Source organism: Ovis aries, chromosome 3 (assembly GCF_016772045.2).
Source record: "Ovis aries strain OAR_USU_Benz2616 breed Rambouillet chromosome 3, ARS-UI_Ramb_v3.0, whole genome shotgun sequence".
Lineage (NCBI taxonomy): Eukaryota > Metazoa > Chordata > Mammalia > Artiodactyla > Bovidae > Ovis > Ovis aries.
In genome coordinates this window covers 165,758,405-165,782,160 of record NC_056056.1, presented here as the reverse complement: position 1 = coordinate 165,782,160, position 23,756 = coordinate 165,758,405, and the positions used below count along the sequence as shown (strand labels likewise).

Genomic DNA, 23,756 nt, shown 5'->3' with positions numbered 1-23,756 from the left:
AAGGCTACCAAGTATGATGCTGAGATTTCCCCACCTATAAATATATTTGTTTTAGTCAGTATACACATGACTGTACATATGAAGTAGTTCACTGCCTGTGATCGTTTTGGTATTAATTTCAAGGGCAAATAATGAAGACAGGAAGCACTGAATCAGCACTGAATGGAGTATCTTCCCAACACTGAGCTTGTAATAGGTTGTGGCCCCTTTGGGGTCTGCAGAGATCTATCACCAGAGCACCTGTGACACAGACTAGTGTGCTTACCTGTTTGCATGCAGGTCTCTCCCAGCTGGATGCAAACACTAGGGCAGAGCTTGTCTTACCCTTCTCTTCAGCTCAGTTTAGAAACCTCATAAAGCAGGTGCTCCATAAATGTTTGTTGAATGAATGATCAGCCTAGTTTTAAGACCCATAATAAACTCCAGCTAGCATTGGTTTTGGAGAAGGCAATGGCACCCCACTCCAGCACTCTTGCCTGGAAAATCCCATGGACGGAGGAGTCTGGTAGGCTGCAGTCCATGGGGTCGCAAAGAGTCAGATACGACTGAGTGACTTCACTTCGACTTTTCACTTTCATGCATTGGAGAAGGAAATGGCAACTCACTCCAGTATTCTTGCCTAGAGAATCCCAGGGATGGGGGAGCCTGGTGGGCTGCCGTCTATGGGGTCACACAGAGTTGGACACGACTGAAGTGACTTAGCAGCAGCAGTAGCAGCATTGGTTTCCTTGTAAAATCTTGAATGAAAGAAAAATTCAAAACTCATATATGACTAATATCACAATTATAGTTATGAACTTGATTTTCAAACAGGGGTAGATTTAAAGGGACTCTATCAGAAGATGACTGTGCTCCCTTACCCATAAGCAGGCAGGGTTACAAAGACAAACCTGTTTATGGCTCCAGTCACAATCCACATTTCTTATGTGGTGTAACACCAAGGAAGGAAGGGATGGGGTTGTGCACTGCTAGAGCACAAAGGGTGATGATAGCTACCTTTCAGCTCTTCAATGCTGTTTTTATACCTTAAAAAAAAACTGTGGTTAAAAAATACATAATTGACCATTTAACCATTTCAAATGTATAATTCAGTGGCATTAATTATATTTGCAATGCTGCATAATCATCACCACTATTTTAGGACTTTTCCATCATCCCAAATAGAAACTCTGTACTATTAAACAATAATTCCCCATTCTCCCTCCTTCCAGCTTCTGGTAACCTCTGTTCTCCTTTCTCTCTCTCTAAATTTGTCTGTCTTGTTGATCAGTCACTACTCTTTTTGCGATCCCATGGACTGCAGCCTGCCAGGATCCTTTCTTTGTCCATACTTTCTTTCCCATGTAAGAATACTGGAGTGGGTTGCCATTTCCTTCTCCAGGGGATCTTCCTGACCCAGGGGGAGAAAAAAGGAGCTTTACGGCAAACAGGACTTTTTTTTTTCATTTCATAGATATTTCTCCAAACTTCCTAAAATCATATTTTGAATATAAATAGGGACTACAGTAAGTGTTACTGTAGGAGGAAAGAAAGGGGGCTTTATAGTAAATAGGACCATCGGAAAGCTTGTTAAACTAGATGGGAGAGACAAGCTATTTGAAGTGAACTATTGGTAACAGATCTTGATTTGTAATTAAGTGTTGGTAGCTCTGTAACGAGTCTGTGGTTTCAGGAGGGGTTTCCCATGGCTCCTGGAGCCACATCTATCTTATTTGTCCTTGGCTTTATGGTGATTCTCATCTTATTGAGTAGAAGCAGGAATAGGGGCAGGATTCTACCAGGAGAACGATTTACTTTGCCCAGAAGTTTACTGAGATCCTTTTATCTGCGAATGCCGGGTATACAGTGGAAACACAGAAAGAGTTTTCTTACGGTCCTGAAACATGTTACCTACAAGCTCGAACATCTCTACCAACAGTTAAAACGGCGCAGTGGCCAGGTACAGGGATCAGCAAGGTGTGGCCTAAGCCTCCGTTTAGAGTAGAATACTGGAATGACTTCCAGATGGACAGAATGAAAACTCAAAATATTTTGTAAGCCAGCCTGGGAAGCTGTTTGCTTGTAACTTTTTTTCCCCTCTGAGAGAATGCATTCATTTATTCAGCAAACATTTATTAAGTGCATAGTTACATGCAAGGTGCTACTTTAGATATAAGTATAAACATAAGAAATAGCTCCTGCCTTCCAGATGCTTACAGTCTATAAGGGACAATAAGACATATATGCAAATAACTGTCAGACAGCATTATAGTGTTCAGTTCAGTTGCTCAGTCGTGTCTGACTCTTTGCGACCCCATGAATCGCAGTACGCCAGGCCTCCCTGTCCATCACCAACTCCCGGAGTTCACTCAGACTCACGTCCATTGAGCCCGTGATGCCATCCAGCCATCTCATCCTTTGTTGTCCCCTTCTTCTCCTGCCCCTAATCCCTCCCAGCATCAAAGTCTTTTCCAATGAGTCATCTCTTCTCATGAGGTGGCCAAAGTACTGGAGTTTCAGCTTTAGCATCATTCCTTCCAAAGAAATCCCAGGGTTGATCTCCTTCAGAATGGACTGGTTGGATCTCCTTGCAGTCCAAGGGGCTCTCAAGAGTCTTCTCCAACACCACAGTTCAAAAGCATCAATTCTTCGGTGCTCAGCCTTCTTCACAGTCCAACTCTTACATCCATACATGACTACTGGAAAAACCACAGCCTTGACTAGACGGACCTTAGTCGGCAAAGTAATGTCTCTGCTTTTGAATATACTATCTAGGTTGCTCATAACTTTTCTTCCAAGGAGTAAGCGTCTTTTAACTTCATGGCTGCAATCACCATCTGCAGTGATTTTGGAGCCCCCCAAAATAAAGTCCGACACTGTTTCCACTGTTTCCCCATCTATTTGCCATGAAGTGATGGGACCGGATGCCATGATCTTCGTTTTCTGAATGTTGAGGTTTAAGCCAACTTTTTCCACTCTCCTCTTTTACTTTCATCAAGAGGCTTTTTAGTTCCTCTTCACTTTCTGCCATAAGGGTGGTGTCATACGCATATAGTTACTTTTTGCGAGCCCTTGGACTGTAGCCCACCACGCTCTGTCCATGGGATTCTCCAGACAAGAATATTGGAGTGGGTTGCCATTTCCTTCTCCAGGGGATCTTCCCAACCCAGGGATCGAACCCAGGTCTCCCGCATTGCAGGAAGACGCTTTAACCTCTGAGCCACCAGGGAAGCCAGTAATTACAGTAAGCACAAAAAAGGGAGTTCACATACTGTTGCTAGGAAATGCACTGGAGTGGGGAAAAAAAAAGGATTTAAATGTTTATGTAGTGTCTCCTTGAATGGCAATGATACACAAAAACATTCAAGCATCCTATTAAATTATTTTATACCTAGACTGAAATATTTTTAAAGAAATAATCCAGGGTGTTATTATAGTAATGCTCTATGTGCTGTGCTTAGTTGGTCAGTCGTGTCTGACTCTTTGCGACCCCATGGATTGCAATCCACCAGGCTGCTCTGTTCACTGGGATTCTCCATGCAAGAGTACTAGAGAGGGCTGCCATGCCAGACCCAGGGATTGAACCCACGTCTCCCACACTGTGGTGAGTTTTCTCCCTGAACCAGCAGGGAAGCCTGCTCTGACTATAAATTATGACATAAATTGACTGCTGCATTTTTTTTCACTGTTCTAATGTTGTATTAAAGTTTTTCTTTTTAAAAAAGGAAGTATTTAGTAGAACATATTAATAAAAGCTTTTTATTACAATATAGTAAAAGGGAATTTTACATTTATTGAATGAACAAGCAAATAGTAATGAGATGTTTTCTGCTCTCTTTTTCTTTTTAATCTCAGGAAAAACTGATAGACTCTCTTAGTAAAAAAATTAACCAAGTATACAAAGTCTGCATTGGAGATGCTGAGGTTGGAAGCCTCAACCCAGTTCAAAAGCTGGTAAAAGTAGAGACTCGCCTGGTAGAATTGAGTGATCTCATTGACTCCATTCCCAAAGAAAATGTGGAGGCAATTGAGAGGATGAAACAGAAAGAACGACGGCAAAGGTACAGTCACTGTCTTATGATATACATGTAATCAAAGACTTAAATATTAGGCAAGTCTGTTATACGGCAAGTCTCTATTATATGCCATACAGACACTGGAATCAAACTCAGACCTGCTGTCCTCATAGACCTATTATTTAGTATGGAGATATATTCATCAATATTCTTATGAAATAAATGTCATTACCAATGATAAAATGAGCACTGTGAAGGAAAGAGTTCACCAGGGACAAATGACAGAAGTTTCAGATGAGCAAGGAGTCCTTCCAGTCTGAAAAAAAGTGAATTTTCAGAGTGAATATTCCCTACTTATAATATTCAAAGGATTATCATGTGGAAGGAGAATCATACTTATGGTGAAAGGGCCTAAGACTAGAATTTCCTTAATTGGAAAACTACAGGGAGATTTAATCTGTGAAGAAATTGTTTGAAAGAGCTAGATCGTGAGGGTTTTTCCTTGGTTCCTAACTGTCAACAGGTATAAGTTTCCTTACCTGTAAAATGGCAATAATGGCACTTCTCTCATATGGTTGTTGTGAGGATTGAATTAAATAATCTATGTAAAAGCACTAAAGCATGCTTGGCATACAGAAAGTACTCTAATAGCAGACATTCATATTAGATACTTTGTTATTGCTTACCACTTTACTGGGGTGTGGGGATATTGTTCCCCCCACATAAAAACAAAGACTAGAATATATTGAGGTGATCCTGATGAGATTTTGTTGAATATCAAGCACATTTTAAAGAAATTGTGAGAAATTACTCCTTCTACAAGATGACCTTTCACTTACACTAAGAACATTTGCATTTTTTACAGTAGAAAATATAGTCTCACTAACATATAATTACAACTATTTCTAGCAGTGAGATTAATATATGAACCTAATCCCAATTATCATTTCGATCAAAAGAATTTTAGTGGATTTTCCCCCATGGTTTGGAGGCACCTAACAGAATACCTAATTTTGCATTAAAAATGTTCAGTGACTATTACATTGATAATTACATACATCCGTAAAATAGTCTCTTGGCAAGTGGTTATTCTGCAATAGGCAGTGGACTAGACAGTGTGCATATCTCATTTAATTTTATCCTCACAACAACCCTAAAGAGAACAAAGACAAATAGTATTTCTTGGCCTTAATTTGAGGATAACATTCAAAGAGATTTATTGGAAAATATATTTTTGTGGTTATCAATTGGACTATACACTTGTGACTTGTATACTTTTCTGCATGTTATACTTCAATAAAAAGGTTTAAAAAGAGGGGAAAATAACTGGAAACTATCAATAATTCAAGTGGCCATCATACAGATTAATAGTACTGAACTGCAAATGAAATGATGAGGGCTCTGTTGAGGTGCTTGTTTTGGACCAAGATCTGGGTAGATTTTGCTTCTTCCAAAACAGTGACATGCACTTTCTTCCCATTTCAACATAAACAGGGTTTGCTGTTGAAATTTCACCTGAATATTCAAAACCCACAATTATGTGGGAAGATGAAGTATTATTTTCATTTAACCTTAAAGGAGACTTAACAATATTTAGGTAATTCTTTATCAAATAGTATTGATGTAGATCTTTCTGACTGGAATTTATAGTTAGAACAATGTCTTCCTCTTTTGACAGGTTGCGTGAAGAGAAAATGAGAGAGAAACAGAAACACCAGGAAGAAAGGCTAAAAGCTGCCCTGGAAAGAGCAGTAGCACAACCAAAGAAAAAGAAGGTCTGTGTTTTATTGTTGATATTAATAGGTCCAGCTACATCAATGTGTGAGGGCTCCTATAATGTAAAAACAAAATACCTAACTCATCTAATTTATTCAGGTTAAACTTCAGTAAGTCTGCTGATAGTTTCAACTGATCTCTCTGGTTCCTTGTTATTTTTAGAATAATTCAAACTATTGGGTCTACAGTTTTCCATTAAACTCACTTTTTGTAAAGAAAACTTCTCCCTTGCCTCTTTAGCTCCAGGTACATGAAACTAGAGAAACACAAAAATAATAGTGGATTATTTATAACTGAGTGTTTTAATCCTCACATTGTGAAAATAATGAGATTTATAGCTGAAGTTAAAATAATTTACCCAGAGTCACTTCAGATTTAGCAGCAGAATCTAAGCAGAAGCCAAGGTTCTTCATATTTCAATATTACCTGTTCAATAAGAAGTTTAGGATGGGGCAGTCTCCAAGTACATGTGGTCTATTACTCACCCTGGGTATAAACGGCCTTTTGTTTCTCTATGCCTCTCTTCCTGCTTTGAGTTTGAGTCTGAAATCATATTGCAGGGAGGCAATTTCATAGTTATCTGCAGAACTAATGTGGACACTGATTCTAACCAGTCATAGCTAACGCATATTATGCACCTCACAACCAGCCACTGAAGTACTTAAAAGCTCTGAAGTACGGTAGCTGTTAATATGTACTAAGTTTAATTATTTTCATTTAAATTAGTGTTTATTTTTTAAAAGGATCTGTACTTACCTAGTTCAACTCTGCCTATGAAGATCTGACTTGTCCTCTTCTTCCAAGAGATAATTAGCTAGTTAACACCCTGCTACATGTATAAACTATTATTTACTTAGCCCACCAAGTTAAAGTGACCAATAATGAGTTATGACCTTTGTATCCCCAATGCCTGGCACACAATGGACAGTCAATAAATGCTTACTGAGTTAACAGACTAAAAATGAGACTGCAAACTGAATCTGGAGGAAAACTGAAAAAAAAAAAAAAAAACCTAAGTCAACAATATATGAAGACCTCTGAAAGAGGTTTTTACTCAGAACACTTCACTGCTGGCAATGTTCTCAGGCAGAAATTAATAACCAAGGTTATCAAAGGAGATTGGTGCAGGGTGGGGAGGTAAGGGAATCTGACATTAGAAAAGGAATTCAAGGATTCTGGTCCTCCAAGGACATTTTTGTTGTTATAATGAAGGAGAGGACTGCCAGTGCTATTTAGTTCCCGGGAGCCAGGAATGTCAAATATACTGCAATGCAGGGATGGTCACACACATGGTTGGTGCCTCGTTTGAGACACAATGGAGATGTCCCATCAAATTTCACGTCCAACAGAATAGTTTTTTATCCTTTTAATTGACAACAAATTCAGATATAAAGACAAAACAAAAATAAATAAACAAAAGGGAGAGAAAAGATTCAAAGAGAAAAATTAGTATGACCTAAGTTGAGTATATGCCCCAGAGAGAATAGATAGATATGATTCAGGGTGTCCCTAAGCCTCTCCTGGTTGGAACACCACCAAAAGCCAACAGGATTGTGAGTGCTCAAGAAGATAATACGTGGTTTTCTCAAGTTATTAACAGGATTTTAAATGCTGGTTAACTGTTGCTCAGAGGAAAGTATCACTTCTAACCAGAGAAACTAGCTACTCCTCCTACTGGTGGTGACTGAGAAATGAAGTGTTGGCCTCAAACATGGCTTACCATATCTCAAACACAAGCTATTTGATGACTTTATCTACACCCTCCCATTTCCCCATAACACCTAACTGCTCTGTCTTCTGCATACCATGGTACTCCATTTACTACTTAACTCTGCCTGCGTTTGCACATCCATTAGTCATCAATTCTCTTTGTAACTGGATTATTTTAAAGTATATTATTCTTTGGGAAAATCAAGTTAATAATTAGTATTCTGGGGTTATACTTCAATAGATAATGGTTACATGAAAAATATTGGTTTTTTTCTTTTGTTTCAGCAGGGAAGACAACTTATCTACCGTTCAAAACCTCCATCTGGTAACAAACATGAACTACTTTTAGTCAAGGATACAAGAACGAAATCCTTGGAGGAAGAGTATTTTTTCACTTGAACAGGAGCAGTAAGACATTTATTACCAGAATGCCTTAGGCATATTCTGTAGATTTTGCTTTTCAGTCATGGCAATATTCTGCCACACATACAGGCCTAACCAATTTCAGAAGACAGGCCCTTATTCTAAAAGACCCTTATGATTGGAAATGAGAATTACATTATTTTGTTGAAGACTTTTATTATCCATATCCTAACCATTATTGTATACAGCTAAACATTTATACCTTCTGTTGTCCCAGTTGGGGATACACATCCAGAGCTACTTTGTTAACGTAACTATATGGCGAATGACCATTTAAAGAACAATAATGGCATTCTGACAACATGAGACTTTAAGTAATTTTTTTCAACTGATCCACAGGAAAGTTCATAATATACGTTTTATCACCATGAAGTATACATTTTAACAATGTACAACTCTAAAATACTGATCTTGAGGAGTTTAAAACTTAAAACCACTAGATTATGTGGTCTGAACATAACCAACCTTAAGACTGATTTCTAATTCATATTAAGGTGTTCTGTTCAGAAAACTTAATTCTCTTATGTGAACAAACCATATGCCTTTAGCTTACATTTGATTTCACAATTTCTGTTGTGTTCTATACTCAAAACTATTTTAATTTTCAGGTGGTGTTTCAATTTTAGCTGTAATGTATATATCATTTAGCTTATGCTGATATAGTGTTAACGTGTAATTTATTGACTACTGAGTAAAATAACACAATCTATATGAATTCTAAGAAAATATTTAACTTTATATATGTCAAAAGTGGCTCAAAAATAACTTTAAAAGGTCTCGGTTAATATACAATTTCAAGGGCTGAAATTCACTTTCACAAACATTTATAAAGTGTATAAATAAATTTCTCTCATAGGAAAAAAATACAGCATTGGGTTTACATGAAAACAAACTTGAATAAAGTTGGGTGGCTTTTAAAGCATTAGTTCTGTCAATAGTCTTTGAACTGTTTCATCTGAATATGCAAGTAAGTATCTGAATATGAATAGCCGCTCACAGTCAAACTGAAAACCAAACAGATTTTTATTGTCTACAAATATATATAAAAAAATTCCCCCCAAAAGATGCTATTCTCTCATTTCCCCATCTTCTTCTTCTTCTTCAACACCCCTGATATAAAGCACATTATTACACCTGTAAACAGAAAGACACCATTTTGTTGTTTCAACAAGAAACCATGTAAGATCTGAATTATTACTAATAATAGATTTTTTCATTACAAAAATATTAATGCTAAAATTACAACACATTTCTCTTTTAAAAATATTTACCTTTGGTTGTTACAGAGCACATGGTACTATTTTTATACGTGGTTTTTAAAATGACTAGAATTTAGAGGTGTGAACCTAGTTCTAGAATGTAAGTATACTACAAATACCTAACAGCAGACAGACCCACCCAAAAATCAAGTTCTTGCAACGAAAACCACTGAAAAAGGCACAGTTAAGAGCTACAAAGTTTAATAGCCACACTAGGATAACCTTAAGAGTCAACAGCTCCAAAGTATTTAAATCTGCTTTGACAAGTTTAACAATTTCAAGACTTTTGAAGTCTAGTTGTAGCATATTATTCTAAATTAATAGTAGTTAGAAAAAAAAAAAGCCTGAGACTAAGGCACCAAGTTTATTTAAACATGTATTTCTAATGCTCATCACCAATTCCTTATATATACTACTGACATTGTTACCTTATTAAAACTTCACCCAGATGTCCAGACAATGCTCCATCTATGTATTCTTCTGTGTTTGCAAGCTTTAAATAAGAAGAAAATGTATTATCATACCAGAGGAAAACAGTATTAGATACCTAATACTGGTGAGAGAACTTATTAATTGAGACCTTTCTGTACCAATGATGTACATTTATCTACAATAATTAGATTAGCTTTCCAATACTACTGTAGTCCTTTTTGGTTTCATGTCAAACATTAAGTTAACATTGATGGATGTAGAACTAATACATAATAAAGCTTGTTTCAACACAATTTTTAAAATCTCTCAGTGATGTATATTTCTATTAAACATTAACATGTCAAGAAGTCTCCAATTTATGAATAAGCCTGAATAATTCTAAAGAACTAGACAGTAACTTTTCTTGGAGTAACAACATTGTATCAGTCATACTGAGGAACCCAATGGGTATAAAAGCTATGATTAAAATGCCAAATACTCTTATATTATTCGACAACCAAACTAAAGAACTGAATAAGGATTTTTTTTTAATATGTGCTAACAAACAGGAAAAAAAAAGTTCTTAAGAAGAGGTTAAATAATTAAGAGTGACCTTTATGGTTACTTTAGAGAACTCTATTATTTCTAACTTTACATCAAAATGTTTAGCTTTCCTTCTACATATAGTTAATAAACTTTACTTGTGAATTAAAAAAAAATCACAATCAGTGCTACTGGGACTGAGAAAAGAAATGAAGAGGAAAGGAAACAGGCAAATTTCGATCATTAACTAGGTAAGTGGGCAAAGGGAAAGAAAAACAGGGCTTAGAAAGGATATTAGATAAAGCAGTTAAAACACGTTAATGAATTAATAATGCTACTGGATACTATTCCTTCTCCTAGACAACAAAAATAATATGGTTTTGCCTGAAATTACTGCTGACAATTAGTTTTCTATGCAAAAGATCAACCAGCTTTTCTTTTAAGTGATTATTTCCAGCAGATGTTCACCAACATTTAACTAGCCTCTAAATATACAATGATGCTTCAAAGGCCTTCTACCACATTTTTTTTAAGTTGAACTATAGCTGATTTACATTACTGTGCTAGTTTTGAGTGTACAGCAAGATGATTCAGTTACATTTTTCAGATTCTTTTCCATTATAGGTTACTACAAGATACAGGGTAGTTTTAGTTCCCTGTGCTATACATGAAATCCTTATTTATCTATTTTACATATAGTAGTGTGTATCTGTTAATCCCAAATTCCCAATTTATCCCTCTTCATCCTTCCCTTTAGTAACCAAAGGTTTGTTTTCCATGTCTCTGAGTCTGTTATGTAAACATGTTCATTTGTATCATTTTTTTAGATTCTGCATTTTCCTCTTTAAGACTTAACCCTGGGGTGCATTTATCTTTTTGAATTAGTTTTTCTCTGGATATATATGCCCAGGAGTGGGATTACTGGATCATATGGTAACTCTATATTTTAGTTTAAGGACCCTCCATACTATTCTCTATAGAGGATGTACCAATTTACATCCTGACCAATAGTGTAGGAAGCTTCCCTTTTCTCTACACCCTCTCCAGTATTTATCATTTGTAGACTTTTAAATGATGGCCATTCTGACCGGTGTGAGGTGATACCTCACTGTAGTTCTGATTTGCATTTCTCTAATAATTAGTGATGCTGAGCATCTTTTCATGTGCCTGTTAGCCATCTGTATGTTTTCTCTGGAGAAATGTCTAGGTATTCTGCCCATTTTTTTTTTTTTATATTGAGCTGTATGAGCTGTTTGTATATTACCACATTTTAATTAAATCCAAAAGTCTTATTATCACTTAAAAGGCGTTCCATGACTACCACTCCAGCTTCTTATTAACTCACTCTGCCCTGGCCTTCTTGCCAAGCCTAGAAAGAAAAAGCATGTTTCTGTCACACAGCCTTTGCAATTTGCTGTTCCCTCAAATGGGGATGCTCTTTCCCAGAAAGGGCTTCCTTGATAGCTCAGTTGGGAAAGAATCCACCTGCAATGCGGGAGATCTTGGTTCGATTCCTCAATCAGGAAGATCTGCTGGAGAAAGAACAGGCTACCTACTACAGTATTCTTGAGCTTCCCTTGTGGCTCAGCTGGTAAAGAATCCGCCTGCAATGTGGGAAACCTGGGTTCGATACCTGGGTTGGGAAGATCCCCTGGAGAAGGGAAAGGCCACCCACTCCAGTATCTTGGCTAAGAGAATTACATGGCCTATAGTCCACGGGGTCAAAGAGTCGGACGACTGAGCGATTTTCACTTCCACCAGATATTCTTCACCCTTCTAATACTGTACACTCTTGTCACTCTATTCCATTTCTGCTTTCTTTTTCTTCAAAGCATCTACCATTACCTGATATCACACTATATAACCATCTTCCATCACTAAAGCATAAACTTCTTAAGGAGAGCAACTTTTGTTTTGTTCACCGGTATATTCTGTGCCAGTGAACAAACTCAAAAAAGCATCACCAATGTGGTTAGTTACTCAGAGATACATTTTATAACTCTTGCTGGTTCACTAGAAAGCTACATTACTTCTAAAATCAAATATTTGATGGGTATTTTTTTATTCCTTTCTTTTAATGAGATATCATTCTTATACCATAAAATTCTCTTCAAGTGTACAAGTCAGTGATTTTTAGTATATTTACAAACTTATGTAATTAATCACCACTATGTCTGGAACATTTTTAGCACAATGGGTATAGTCTTCAAATTTTTCTATAGCTCTGGTAAATGATTACTGCTTAGGTAATTTTCCAGGAACTTTGGGCACCTGAGCACGGTCTGTTCAGGTGGTAAACTCTAAATTAAAGAAAATCTCAGCTTTGAGCCTATCAGTGCTCCTATTAGTGAAAGTGAAGTTGCTCAGTCGTTCCCGACTCTTTGCGACCACATGGATAGTAGCCTGCACCAAGCTCCTCTATCCATGGGATTTTCAAGGCAAGAGTACTGGAGTGGGTTGCCATTTCCTTAATTCACCTAAAAACATAACCAGTATAGAATACACGGAGTCATGATTGGATTGACCACTTATCTAGGTTCCCTTTAAAATTCATTCATCAGTCATTAATCAGTCACATAAATACCTGTGCTTCAGGAAAATATAACCTCAAATATTTTCTTCAAAAAAGTGGCTGGAAACTACCAGAATTAAGCAACAAAAATTTAAAAATGGCCAAAGGACATGAATGGGCATTTTCTTCAAGATATGTAAATAACCAGTAAGCACATAAATAGGTCTGAACATCACTGATCATTACGGAGATGCAAATCAAAGCAATGAGATACTACTTCACATTATTAGGATGACTATTATTCTAAATACAGAAAACAAGCGTTGGTGAGGATATTAAGAAATTGGATCCCTCATACATTGCTGGTGGAATGTAAAATGGTACAGCTGCTATAGAAAACAATCTGGCAGTTCCTCAAAAAATTAAAGAATTACCATATGATCCAGAAATTCCACTTCTGGATATAAGACCGCAAAAGACTGAAAGTATAGATTCTTAACTGATAGATGTGCACCTATGTTCACTGCATTATTCACAAATAGTCAAAAGGTGGAAACAATTCAAATATTCAACAACAGAAGAATGAGTAAAATGAGGTATATACAGTCAACCCTTGAACAATACAGGTTTGAACTGCATGGACAAGTTGATGCAGAACCACAATATGGAGAACCAACTATGGACTCCAAGCATCTGTGGAGTTCAGTATACCAGGCAGGTCCTGGAACCAATGCCCCAAGGATACTAAGGGACTGCTACACACAATGGAACATTACTTCAACCATGAAAAGGGATGAAATTCTGATACATGCTACAAAATGGATGGACCCTAGAAACACCATGCCGAATGAAATAAGCCAGATACAAAAGGACAAATATTGTAAGATTCCACTTATATGAAGTACCTCTAATAAAGACAAAAAGAATAATGTTTACCAGGAGGCAGAGGGAATGGGAAGTTCTTGTTTGATGGGCATAGAGTTTCACTTTGGGATGATGAAAAAGCTCTTGAAATGGATAATGGTGATGGATGCACAAAAGTGTGAATGTAGTTAATGCTGCTGAGTTGCACACTTGAAAATGATTAAAATGGTAAATTTTACATTATACATTTTTTAATCACAATTAACCACAAAGTATAAAACCTGGCTGAAACATTTACAGTAGCCGATTTAACAGACACATAGTCAGTTCACCAATTCCTTTAGTCGGTCTGTTTTCTCCCTCAAGAACTGCTTTTATCAAATTACTTTGATGTTATACACTTAGCATCCATCAAAAGGCTTCAATTGAAAAGTTTCTCTCAGAACTAAGTGCTGCAAAAATTTGTGCTTTTTCTGTACACTCTAGTGTATTTGTCTTATGGCACTGTGAACCAAATGTCTGAGCTCTTACTTGTAAACACTACGAGTGAAACCTGTGCCCAATCTCACACATAGTGATCACAGTTACAGCATCCTCCCTGGCCTTGACTTTATTCCTGAATTTTGCTTTATGTTTGTCAGTTATATTAATTATATCTGTGTAAGTCACACTAAACCTCTGAGGAGTCAGGGGAAGAAAAATAAATACAACTTAATGATCTTTTTAACTCTTCAGCTCACCTGCATGTTCATATAGCCATCTACAGACACCAGGTAGCCTTTGTACTCCATTCCCCATTTAAGCTTCACCATTACTGGCTTTCCTGTTAATCCGTTGAGGAAAGGCTTGGGGTTGAGGGGCAAACTCTGCATAAAGAACAATAACAAAAAGAACCCAATTTGATTAATTCTCTTCTTTATTAAACCACCAATACTTTATGGTGTCCAAATGAAGCACATTCTTGATTTCCTCTTACTTTATTACATAATTTTCACTTTTGTTGAAGAGCTTCAGAGAAATTAAAATACCTAGTCAGCCAATTTCATCTTCAACCCATTAAAACTTATAGAAGTATTCACTGTTGACTTAAGAAACACTGAATACCTAATATACATCACTCACTGTTCCAAGGACACAAAGAAACAAAGGTAAAGGCGGAAAAGGAAAAAGAGCAGATGACAGTTCCTGTTCTCATGAAGCCCACAGTGGGAGGGTCAAAACATACAAACAATTATTTTGCGACATAGTAAAAGGATATATGCTGCGTACAAGGATACCAAACAATCTCCGGTTAAAAGCAAAGGGAAGATGGCCTGAAATAAGTAGTGCCTTTGTTTTAAAGGATAAGAGGTATTTCCAGAGGGAAAAGGGCTGATCTAGGCAGGCTGGGCTACCTATGTAAAAGGAGGGAATAGTGAATCAATAAGGTGCTCTCTGGGACATAGGAGTTAGTTCTGTGTGAGGCCACAGAAGGAGGCAGGGGGCAGATCATGCTCCACAGCTTTTCACTTCGAATTCCAGGAGCTGGGATTGGCTCTTTGACTTGCAGTGTCTCCTACATATGGGCAATCCCTAAACTTGTTTATTCAGCAAACCAATAGTATCTCCAGTTAATTCAGACTTTATTTCCTTTCCTCATCTGCTCACTGATCAGCTCAAAGGAGGAAAAGAACCAAGAAACCTGGCTACTGAACTCCTCTAGAATAAACATATTCGCAGTGATCTCCGGTGGGTCTCCAATTTTCACTCTTGTCTTTTTCCAACTTACCAGCCACAAGGCCAAGTATTACTTTTATCTTATCTCTGCTTCAAATGCTTCAATGGCTTCCCAATGCACTTGGGAGTAGAATCCAGAACCCCTCATAAGGCCTAAGAAGTCTTGCCCGACCCTATTATCTCAGATCCTCTATCCTTGCGAGCGGCTGTAGCCTGCTCTCAATTCTTTCAACTGGTCAGGTTTCCCTTTCGGCCTTAGAGCCTGTGCTCCTGATCCCTGAGCTGGGCGTTGATACACTTCTTCCTCCTCTTTAAGGAGCTGTATTCTCATAACGCTTAGGTTTCATGTTAAATCCCTCCTCCAAGAGATGCACATCGTAACCACCCTTCTAACGTACCTTCACAGTACCCTGTATGCGCCCTTCTCAGCACTTAACATTACTTGAGAGTACACATTTATCGTTATTTGATTAATGTCTTTCTCCCATACCGACAGAGTTAACCTAGAGCACGGTCCGCATCAATACTTTTCACCCTACATTCCAAGCACCTAGAACTTTACTTGGCCCAGGCCCTGGCAGGTAGCAGGCGCTCAGTAAACATTTGCTAAATGAACAAATTTACTTGAGAATACTCAAAGGCTGGGCTCGGTATTCCAAAGGGCTGTGGGGCCTCCCAACATCACTGGACGAAACAAGATTTTGGAGTGTGTAAAGTGGAACGTGAAAAGTCGCTTTATCTTTACCCCAACCCCGGGCCCTAGGCAGCAAGAACACCTCAGGCTCGGATTCAAACCAAGAGGAAGGAGGCAGGAGCACTCCTAGGGAGGGAAAGACAGGGCTTCGGAAGGAGGGAGGGCGCCTCAGACAACCAGGGCGGGGAGAAAGGGGCCGGCCACCGGGCCCGCGGCGCCTCACGCGGATGAATGAGAAACGCGCGAAACAACCACGAGGCCCGGCGAGCCTCGCTCTCTCTCACGCGCAACTCTGGTCGTTCTCTTTCTCCTTACCATCGCGACTACTGCTGCGGGAGTGGGGAAATGCTGCAGGATACTCGCCGCCGACGCAACTCTCGTGCGACCCTCGGGACTGAAGTAACCACACAGGCCTTTAAGAGAAATGGCCGCCAAATAGCAGTATGACCTTTCACCTCAGACTACCGCTCTTCTGGCGTCTGTGATTGGACTCAAAGAGATGCGTGCTGATTGGAGGAAGTGGCTGGCCTGTCTCCTGGCAACCACAGGCGCCAACGGGTGAGTACCTTCCTGGTAGCGCACTGCCATTGGAAAAGGAGCTACTTTGCTCTGCCGGAAGAATGAGTGCCTGCGACGCAGCATAGGCAGTGAGATGCTCATCTTCCTCAAGGGTTTGTTGCGTACCTTGTAGAGGGATCGTGATTTCTCGGCAGCTTGGCTAGTGGGAGTTTCCTTGGTGGCTCAGACGGTAAAGAGCCTTCCTGCAGTGCGGAAGATCTGGTTCCATCCCCGGTTTGGGAAGATCCTCTGCAGAAGGAAATGGCATCCCACTCCAGTATTCTTGCTTGGAAAATCCCATGGACGAAGCAGCCTGGCGGGCTACAGTCCATGGGGTAGCAAAGAGTCTGACACGACTGAGCGACTTCACGTTCTACTTTCTACTTCTAGCTAGTGGGGGTTTCCTTAGTCCTTGTACACTTGGGAGAACGAGTTTGGGTCTCTGGAGTTAGAAGCAAGACTGGATAGACTTAAGGGAGCTGAAACTCACAGAAGAAGATCAAGTACAGAATATATTTCAGATGAAGTCTAGAATATGGCGTGGTGGTTTTCCCGCCCATCTCTTTCTTCTGCCTTGTGGACAGAGGTCCGCAACAGTCTTTATACTGCGTTTATATTTGAGGTGGAGGATATTCATGCTATCGCGGATTAATCCTTTTAATGTAACAGTGGAATTGTTGTGTCATATGGTAATTCTGTACTTGAATTCTTGTACGAGACTGCTTTCCACAATGCCTGCACCATTTTATGTTCCCACTAGCAATGTATGAGATTTCTAACTTCTCCACTATCCCACCAACACTTACCATTAAAAAATATTGTCATAGTTATCCCGTGTGCTAAGTCACTTCGGTTGTGTCCAACTCTTGCGACCCGAAGGACAGTAGCCCTAGGTTCTTTTGTACATGGTATTTTCCAGGCAAGAATACTGGAGTGGGTTGCTTTTTTCCTTCTCCAATAGTTATCATAGTAATCCTACTAATAACATCTCATTGTGGCTTTGATTTGCATTTCCCTAATGACTAATGATGTTGAGCATCTTTTCATGTGCTTATTGGCTATTTGTATATTTTTGGATAAATGTCTGTTCAAGTTATGTGTTCTATTTCTGGAATCCTCGAATGAATTGTCTAATTTAAAATCAGACTAAGTTTTTTAAAATACAAGGAAAAGTCATTTAATTATTCTGGGTCTCATTTTCCTCATTTATACAGTTTGGGACTAGATCACAGTTTTCAGCCTCACTACTATTGACATTTTCGGCAAAACAATTCTTGCTGTGGGGTCTGCCCTTTTATTGTAGAATGAATATATTGCAGCAGCATCCTCAGCCTCTACCAACTAGATACCAGTTGCAACCCCTTCCCTCCAATTTGTCACAACCAAAAATGTCTCCAGATATTACCCAGCATCCTCTGGATGGCACAGTTATCCCCCATTGAAAACTTCTGGATTAGATTAATGGTTTATGAACACAGGCCACAGACTTGGCTCACTTAGCAGGTTGTATTAAGGCTTGCCAACTTTTTTTATTATTCAAAAGTAAACAAAACAACTAACAAATTGTACATTTAAAAATTCAGTCAGTTCAGTTGCTTAGTTGTGTCCGACTCTTTGTGACCCCATGGTCTGCAGCACACAAGGCTTCCCTGTCCATCACCAACTCCTGGAGCTTACTCAAACTCGTGTCCATTGAGTTGGTGATGCCATCCAACCATCTCATCCTCTGTCATCTCCTTCTCCTCCCTCCTTCAATCTTTTCCAGCATCAGGGTCTTTTCAAATGAGTCAGCTCTTCACATCAGGTGGCCAGAGTATTGGAGTTTCAGCTTCAACATCAGTCCTTCCAATGAATGTTCAGGACTGATTTTCTTTAGGATGGGTTGGTTGGATCTCCTTGCAGTCCAAGGGACTTTCAAGAGTCTTCTCCAACACCAAGTTCAAAAGCATCAATTCTTCGGCACTCAGCTTTCTTTATAGTCCAACTCTCACATCCATATATAATTACTGGAAAAACCATGGCCTTGACTAGACAGACCTTTGTTGACAAAGTAATGTCTCTGCTTTTTTTATACAGTCTAAGTTGGCCATAGGTTTTCTTCCAAGGAGCAAGCGTCTTAATTTCATGGCTGCAATCACCATCTGCAGTGATTTTGGAGCCCCCCAAAATAAAGTCTGCCACTGTTTCCACTGTTTCACCATCTTTTTGCCATGAAGTGATGGGACCAGATGCCATGATCTTAGTTTTCTAAATGCTGAGTTTTAAGCCAACTTTTTCACTCTCCTCTTTCACTTTCATCAAGAGGCTTTTTAGTTCTTCTTCACTTTCTGCCATAAGGGTGGTGTCATCTGCGTATCTGAGGTTATTGATATTTCTCCCAGCAATCTTGATTCCAGCTTGTGCTTCATCCAGCCTGGCATTTCACGTGGTGTATTCTGCATTTAAGTTAAATAAGCAGGGTGACGATACACAGCTTTGGCGTACTCCTTTCCCAATTTGGAACCAGTCTGTTCCATGTCCAGTTCTAGCTGTTGCTTCCTGACCTGCATACAGATTTCTCAGGAGGCAGGTCAGATGGTCTGATATTCCCATCTAAGAATTTTCCACAGTTTGTTGTGATCCACATAGTCAAAGTCTTTGGTGTTGTCGGTAAAGCAGAAGTAGATATTTTTTCTGAAACTCTCTTGCTTTTTCGATGATTCAACGGATGTTAGAGGATGATGTCATTTGCATATCTGAGGTCTTATACAGTCTCTATTTAATGTGCTGACATTTTTTTTTTGCCACAGGACTAGAAAAGGTCAGTACATTTAATAGAGACTGTATAATACTGATGGAAACTTGATGCTCCTTTGCTTTTTATTAGAATGAAATCAACTAAAAATATAAATACTAGTTGATAATCATGGATCAGAAGCCCTACTGGCATTATTAGATGTATCTGGTTTATAAAAATGGGCAAGCAAATTGTCAGTAAATGATGTTTTTTACTTTCATAAATTATAGATTCAATTTGGGGGAAAAGTAAAGAGTAAAACCCTTTAGAGATGGTGCAATTTTAAGAAATCAGTCTGCCAGTGTAGGAGATGCAGAAGACATAGGTTCAACCCCTGGGTTGGGAAGATTGCCTAGAGAAGGAAATGGCAACCCACTCCAGTATTCTTACCTGGAAAATTACATGGACAGAAGAGCCTAGCAGGTTACAGTCCATGGGGTCACAAAGAGTAGGATGTGACTGAGCAACTGAGCATGTATGTAGAGGTAAAAAGACTAGGAACCCCTCAACCAGATGACCAGCTTCAAATATCGATTTTAAACACAGTTTGATTCCTTGCTGCACTTCCACAGGGTGCCGGTGGTGAATTTTGAATAAAATTTCTAATCATACAGACACTTGGAAGTTTATCTGTGCAAAAGGGGACTTCACTGTTCTCAAAACACAAACAAAACAAAACCACATGGAACTTCTCCCACTGTCGCCTGTGCTGTACAATCTCCCTACCTCTCTCATTCCTCCAGTGTTTCCAGTGAATCAAATTTCTAAATTTTTTTGTTGTTGTTATCTGGCAGCATCCCCAACTGGGGCCCAGGGATTGAACCCTTCCCCTTGCATTTGAAGTGCAGAATCTCTACTGGATTACCAGGGAAGTCCCTCAATTAAAAAAAAATAAGTTTGTTATTCTACTTTTCATCTTTTACCCACCCTGTTGGATTCCAAGGTGGCTCAGGCAGTAAAGAATCTGCCTAGAGTGCAGGAGACTGGGTTTGATCCCTGGGTCAGGAAGATACTGTGGAGAGGGAAATGGCTACCCACTCCAGTATTCTTGCCTGGAGAATACCATGGACAGAGGAGTCTGAGGGGCTATAGTCCATGGGGTTGCAAAGAATCGGACATGACTGAGCAACAGGCACTTCACTTCAATTTCCTTTGATTCCAGGTAAACAAAAATTCAGTGTTACTGATAAATGTTGACAGAGTGTAGTGAGTCAAACAAGAGTGCCTGCTGTACCATCCTGTGGCTCTGTCTGGGTTGCTTGGTAATAAGCTTGCTGGGCTTGGTGGATCCTGGCTCTCTCTCTCTACAAAGGTTCCAAGTGCTACGTGTTCCCAGCACTGGTAGGGAACAGCCCTGAGCAGCTTACAACCAAGCTCAAAGACCACTTTCCTCTACATGCAAGGCTCTTCTGACAAGGAGGGGGCAGGCAAGTTTGCTCTTCTGGAGCACAATCCTTGAAGTGTCTGGCCACATCAAGCCCACAAATATCGGTCCATGGAATGCCAGTCAGGTCACTGACCCTTCTGCCTGCAGATTCCTTCCTTTACTGTTTGGCCCTAGTTCATCACTTAATCAGATGACACCCAAGGTAGAGCTTCACTTTGCCAGTTTTGACTGAATGAATAAAACACATGGAAGAAAATGATAACCGGACTCGCTGTGATCTAGATTATCTCACAGACATGCCATAGATTAGAATTATATGTGAGGAAGGGAATAAAACCTTGAAACTGTAGTCTTAATGCTTATTCTCTTCTTCCCAATTGGGAGTTCCACTGCAGATGCTACTTTTGTTAAACAAAAGGTATGGCTGCTCTTTCTAGTCTTAATTTAGGTTGATGCTTGCAGAGAAGGGAAGCTTTGCAATGGTGACCAGGTTTGTGGCTTTTTTTTTTTTTTTTTTGGTTCCACCTATAATAAATTAGGGCTTCCCAGGTGGCACTACTGGTAAAGAATCTGTCTGTAATGCAGGAGACTCAGGTTCAATCCCTGGGTTGGGAGGATCCCTTGGAGTAGGAAATGGCAACCCTCTCCAGTATTCTTATCTGGAAAATTCCATGGACAGAGGAGCTTGGAGGGCTACTACAGTCCGTGGGGAGAGAGTCGGATATAACTAAGCAGCAGCAGCAGCACAACACTTATATAAACCAATAAATTAGTTATGTACATTTTTTTCTAGCCCTTAGGATATCAATTAATTGTCACATTCATGGAAAGGAAATTATTTTTATTTTGAAATAATTTCAAATTTATTGAAACATTGCAAGCACAGCACATTAACTTTATTTTTCCTGAATCATTTGCTAGTAATTTGCCAACATGATGCTCTATCACACCAAATACTTTAGTGTGTATTTCCTACAAATAAGGAGTAAGAAGAATACTGTAGCCTAATGTAGTACATATTTCTAGTGTAGCTAAGAGTTTTGCCTATTTATCTCCTAGGGAATTAAAAGTTTTAGCATTTGAAATTAATTCCTATGGGTTAAAGCAAGCGTGGTAAAAATTTAATTTATTTAGGGCAGGTAACCAATAGAAAAAAATACAAATTTAGAGTGATATCGAGTTAAAAAATCTACTTTTGAAAATATTTTAAGAGAGAGAGAAAGTATAAATCAATGAAGCTCAGTTTAAGATTATGTAACAGAAAATAAATATTAAGGAATATATTGATAATCTGTTATGGTCAGTTATTTCCTCTTTTTCCCCCATCTTTTCTCTTCCCTTTTCTTCAGTAAGTATTTATTACTGAGTCTATTACAGGCTCTGGCGATCCAAAGATTAACAAATAGAGGCTGGATTCCTGCCTGCTTGGACCTAGTTGGACCCAGTTAGTGAAAGAAAGAAGAAAAAAAACTTTTAGGACAAAGGAAGGCAGAGAGAAAAATAGCAAAGTACTAGGGATTAAGCAACATCTCTTATTTTTTTCCTACCTTTGTCCTATTCGAGTCTTTTTATAGTTTTTCCTTGCTGTGATCTGTCTTCTTTCAATTTCTCATAAAACTCATTTGTGATAATCATCAAAGGGTTCTACTTGATATTATAGCAAATTAACCACTTATAAGATTTTCCAAGATGATACTCAAAAACTTCTAGAAAAAGAGAAAACAGTAACTTTGTAGTACAGAAATCTGGCAAACACTGCCTTAACAAAGTAATGAAGGTCAAGATGACCACTGATATCCATGGGCATCATGTTAATCTGACAAATGTGTATTCTCTGCTTCGCCAGTTAATGATAAATGAGCCATTTTGAAGTCAAAGGAAGCCCTGTGCACAAAGGGAATTCTGAAAGTGTTGGGGTTCTCAAGTGTTACTCACTTTCTTGTTTAACCTCTCCTCACCCATCCTTGTTCTCTGCTGAGACTGTCTTTTCCCCTTTGAACTTAAGTGCATTTGGCCTTTCAGTCAGGGCCACTTCCATTGCCATCAGGCTTAACAAAAGTTGCTATAAAACTGCTTGTATTGAAGTGTCAGAATATTACAAAATACGGAAGAAAGGCAGAAAACAATATGGCAACATGAAATATACTCCATCTCTGTTTTTAGCACGTTCTAACATTTGCCATATTTTTCCCCACCCCACCCCACACTCTTTAAGACATAGAAGTTCCATTCCTTCATCTTGTTTTACACTTCCCCGCCACAATTCCAGTAGTTCCCCTTTGAGAGGAACTACAGGCTGCATATCTAGATCTGAAAATGGCTATGCCCGTCTTCAGCTTTTCTAGACCTTTTCATCTTCAGTTTTCCCAGAAATTGCCAAACTGTTCTTCAAAGTGGATGTGTATTAGGGTTCTCAGAGAAACAGAACCAAGAGGTTCTGTGTGTATACACACAGACGCGTATACATACAGACACATAAACACACAGACATATAGAGATTATACACACACATACATATAATATGGAGTGAGAGACAGAGAGAGACAGGCAGAGATTTCATGAAATTGGCTCACAAGGTTGTAGGCCAAGCCCAAAATTTGCGGGGCAAACTAGCAGACTATAGATTCAGGTGGGAGTTCATATTACTGGTTTGAGCCTGAAATCTGCAGAGCAGTTCAGTAACTGAAAATGTAGTCAGGGCAGTCTTGGGGCAGAATCACTTTTTTGAGAAACCTCAGTCTTTGCTTTTAATTCCTTCAGCTGATAGGGTAAAGCCCACCCACATTCCACAGGGTAACCTGCTTTACTCAAGGTCTACTGATTTAAATGTCAATCACATCTAAAAATATAGTTAACTTTCATAGCAACATCTGGACTGGTGTTTGACCAAGCAACCAGATAATATAACCTAGTCCCCTAACCCTAACCCTAACCCCTAACCCCTAACCCTAACCCACATCAAATGAACCATTACAGGGTTGTATCAATTTACACTTCTACCAACACCTTTTGAGAGTTCACAGTGTTACCAACTCTTGTAATTTTGTCAACTTGTTTAGTGTGAACTAATACTTCATATTAATTTGTAGTTCCATGACAGAGAACTGAACATATTTTTTGTCTTTTGCTTAT

At 38.9% G+C, this 23,756-nt stretch overlaps 2 protein-coding genes across 10 annotated transcripts in view; one reads left to right on the top strand and one right to left on the bottom strand.

Annotated features, from left to right (window-relative positions):
- The window catches only part of CCDC38 (coiled-coil domain containing 38), a 35,554-nt gene extending 25,666 nt beyond the window's left edge, over nucleotides 1-9,888 (top strand). For 5 of the 9 annotated variants that reach the window (XM_060413065.1, XM_060413062.1, XM_060413063.1 and 2 more), the window contains 3 exons: nucleotides 3,835-4,040; nucleotides 5,674-5,770; nucleotides 7,767-9,888. In XM_060413065.1, coding sequence (XP_060269048.1) covers nucleotides 3,835-4,040; nucleotides 5,674-5,770; nucleotides 7,767-7,880 — 417 coding nt within the window. In that variant the 3' untranslated portion in view covers nucleotides 7,881-9,888. Of the gene's footprint in view, nucleotides 1-3,440; nucleotides 3,584-3,834; nucleotides 4,041-5,673; nucleotides 5,771-7,766 lie in introns of those variants that run through there. The other 4 variants (XM_060413064.1, XM_060413061.1, XM_060413066.1 and 1 more) reach the window with 3 other exon arrangements.
- SNRPF (small nuclear ribonucleoprotein polypeptide F) lies at nucleotides 8,910-16,348 on the bottom strand. Its single transcript, XM_060413068.1, has 3 exons — nucleotides 16,219-16,348; nucleotides 14,234-14,359; nucleotides 8,910-9,656 (listed from the first exon to the last, which is right to left on the bottom strand). The coding sequence occupies exons 1-3, from the start codon at nucleotides 16,219-16,221 to the stop codon at nucleotides 9,588-9,590; spliced, it is 198 nt and encodes a 65-aa protein (XP_060269051.1). The 5' UTR covers nucleotides 16,222-16,348; the 3' UTR covers nucleotides 8,910-9,587.
- Nucleotides 16,349-23,756: the final 7,408 nt, after the last annotated feature.

Coding starts and splice junctions, on each gene's coding strand:
- SNRPF (XM_060413068.1), bottom strand. Junction 9,657..14,233: donor ATGGCTATATGAACATGCAG/GTGAGCTGAAGA, acceptor TCTTATTTAAAG/CTTGCAAACACAGAAGAATA.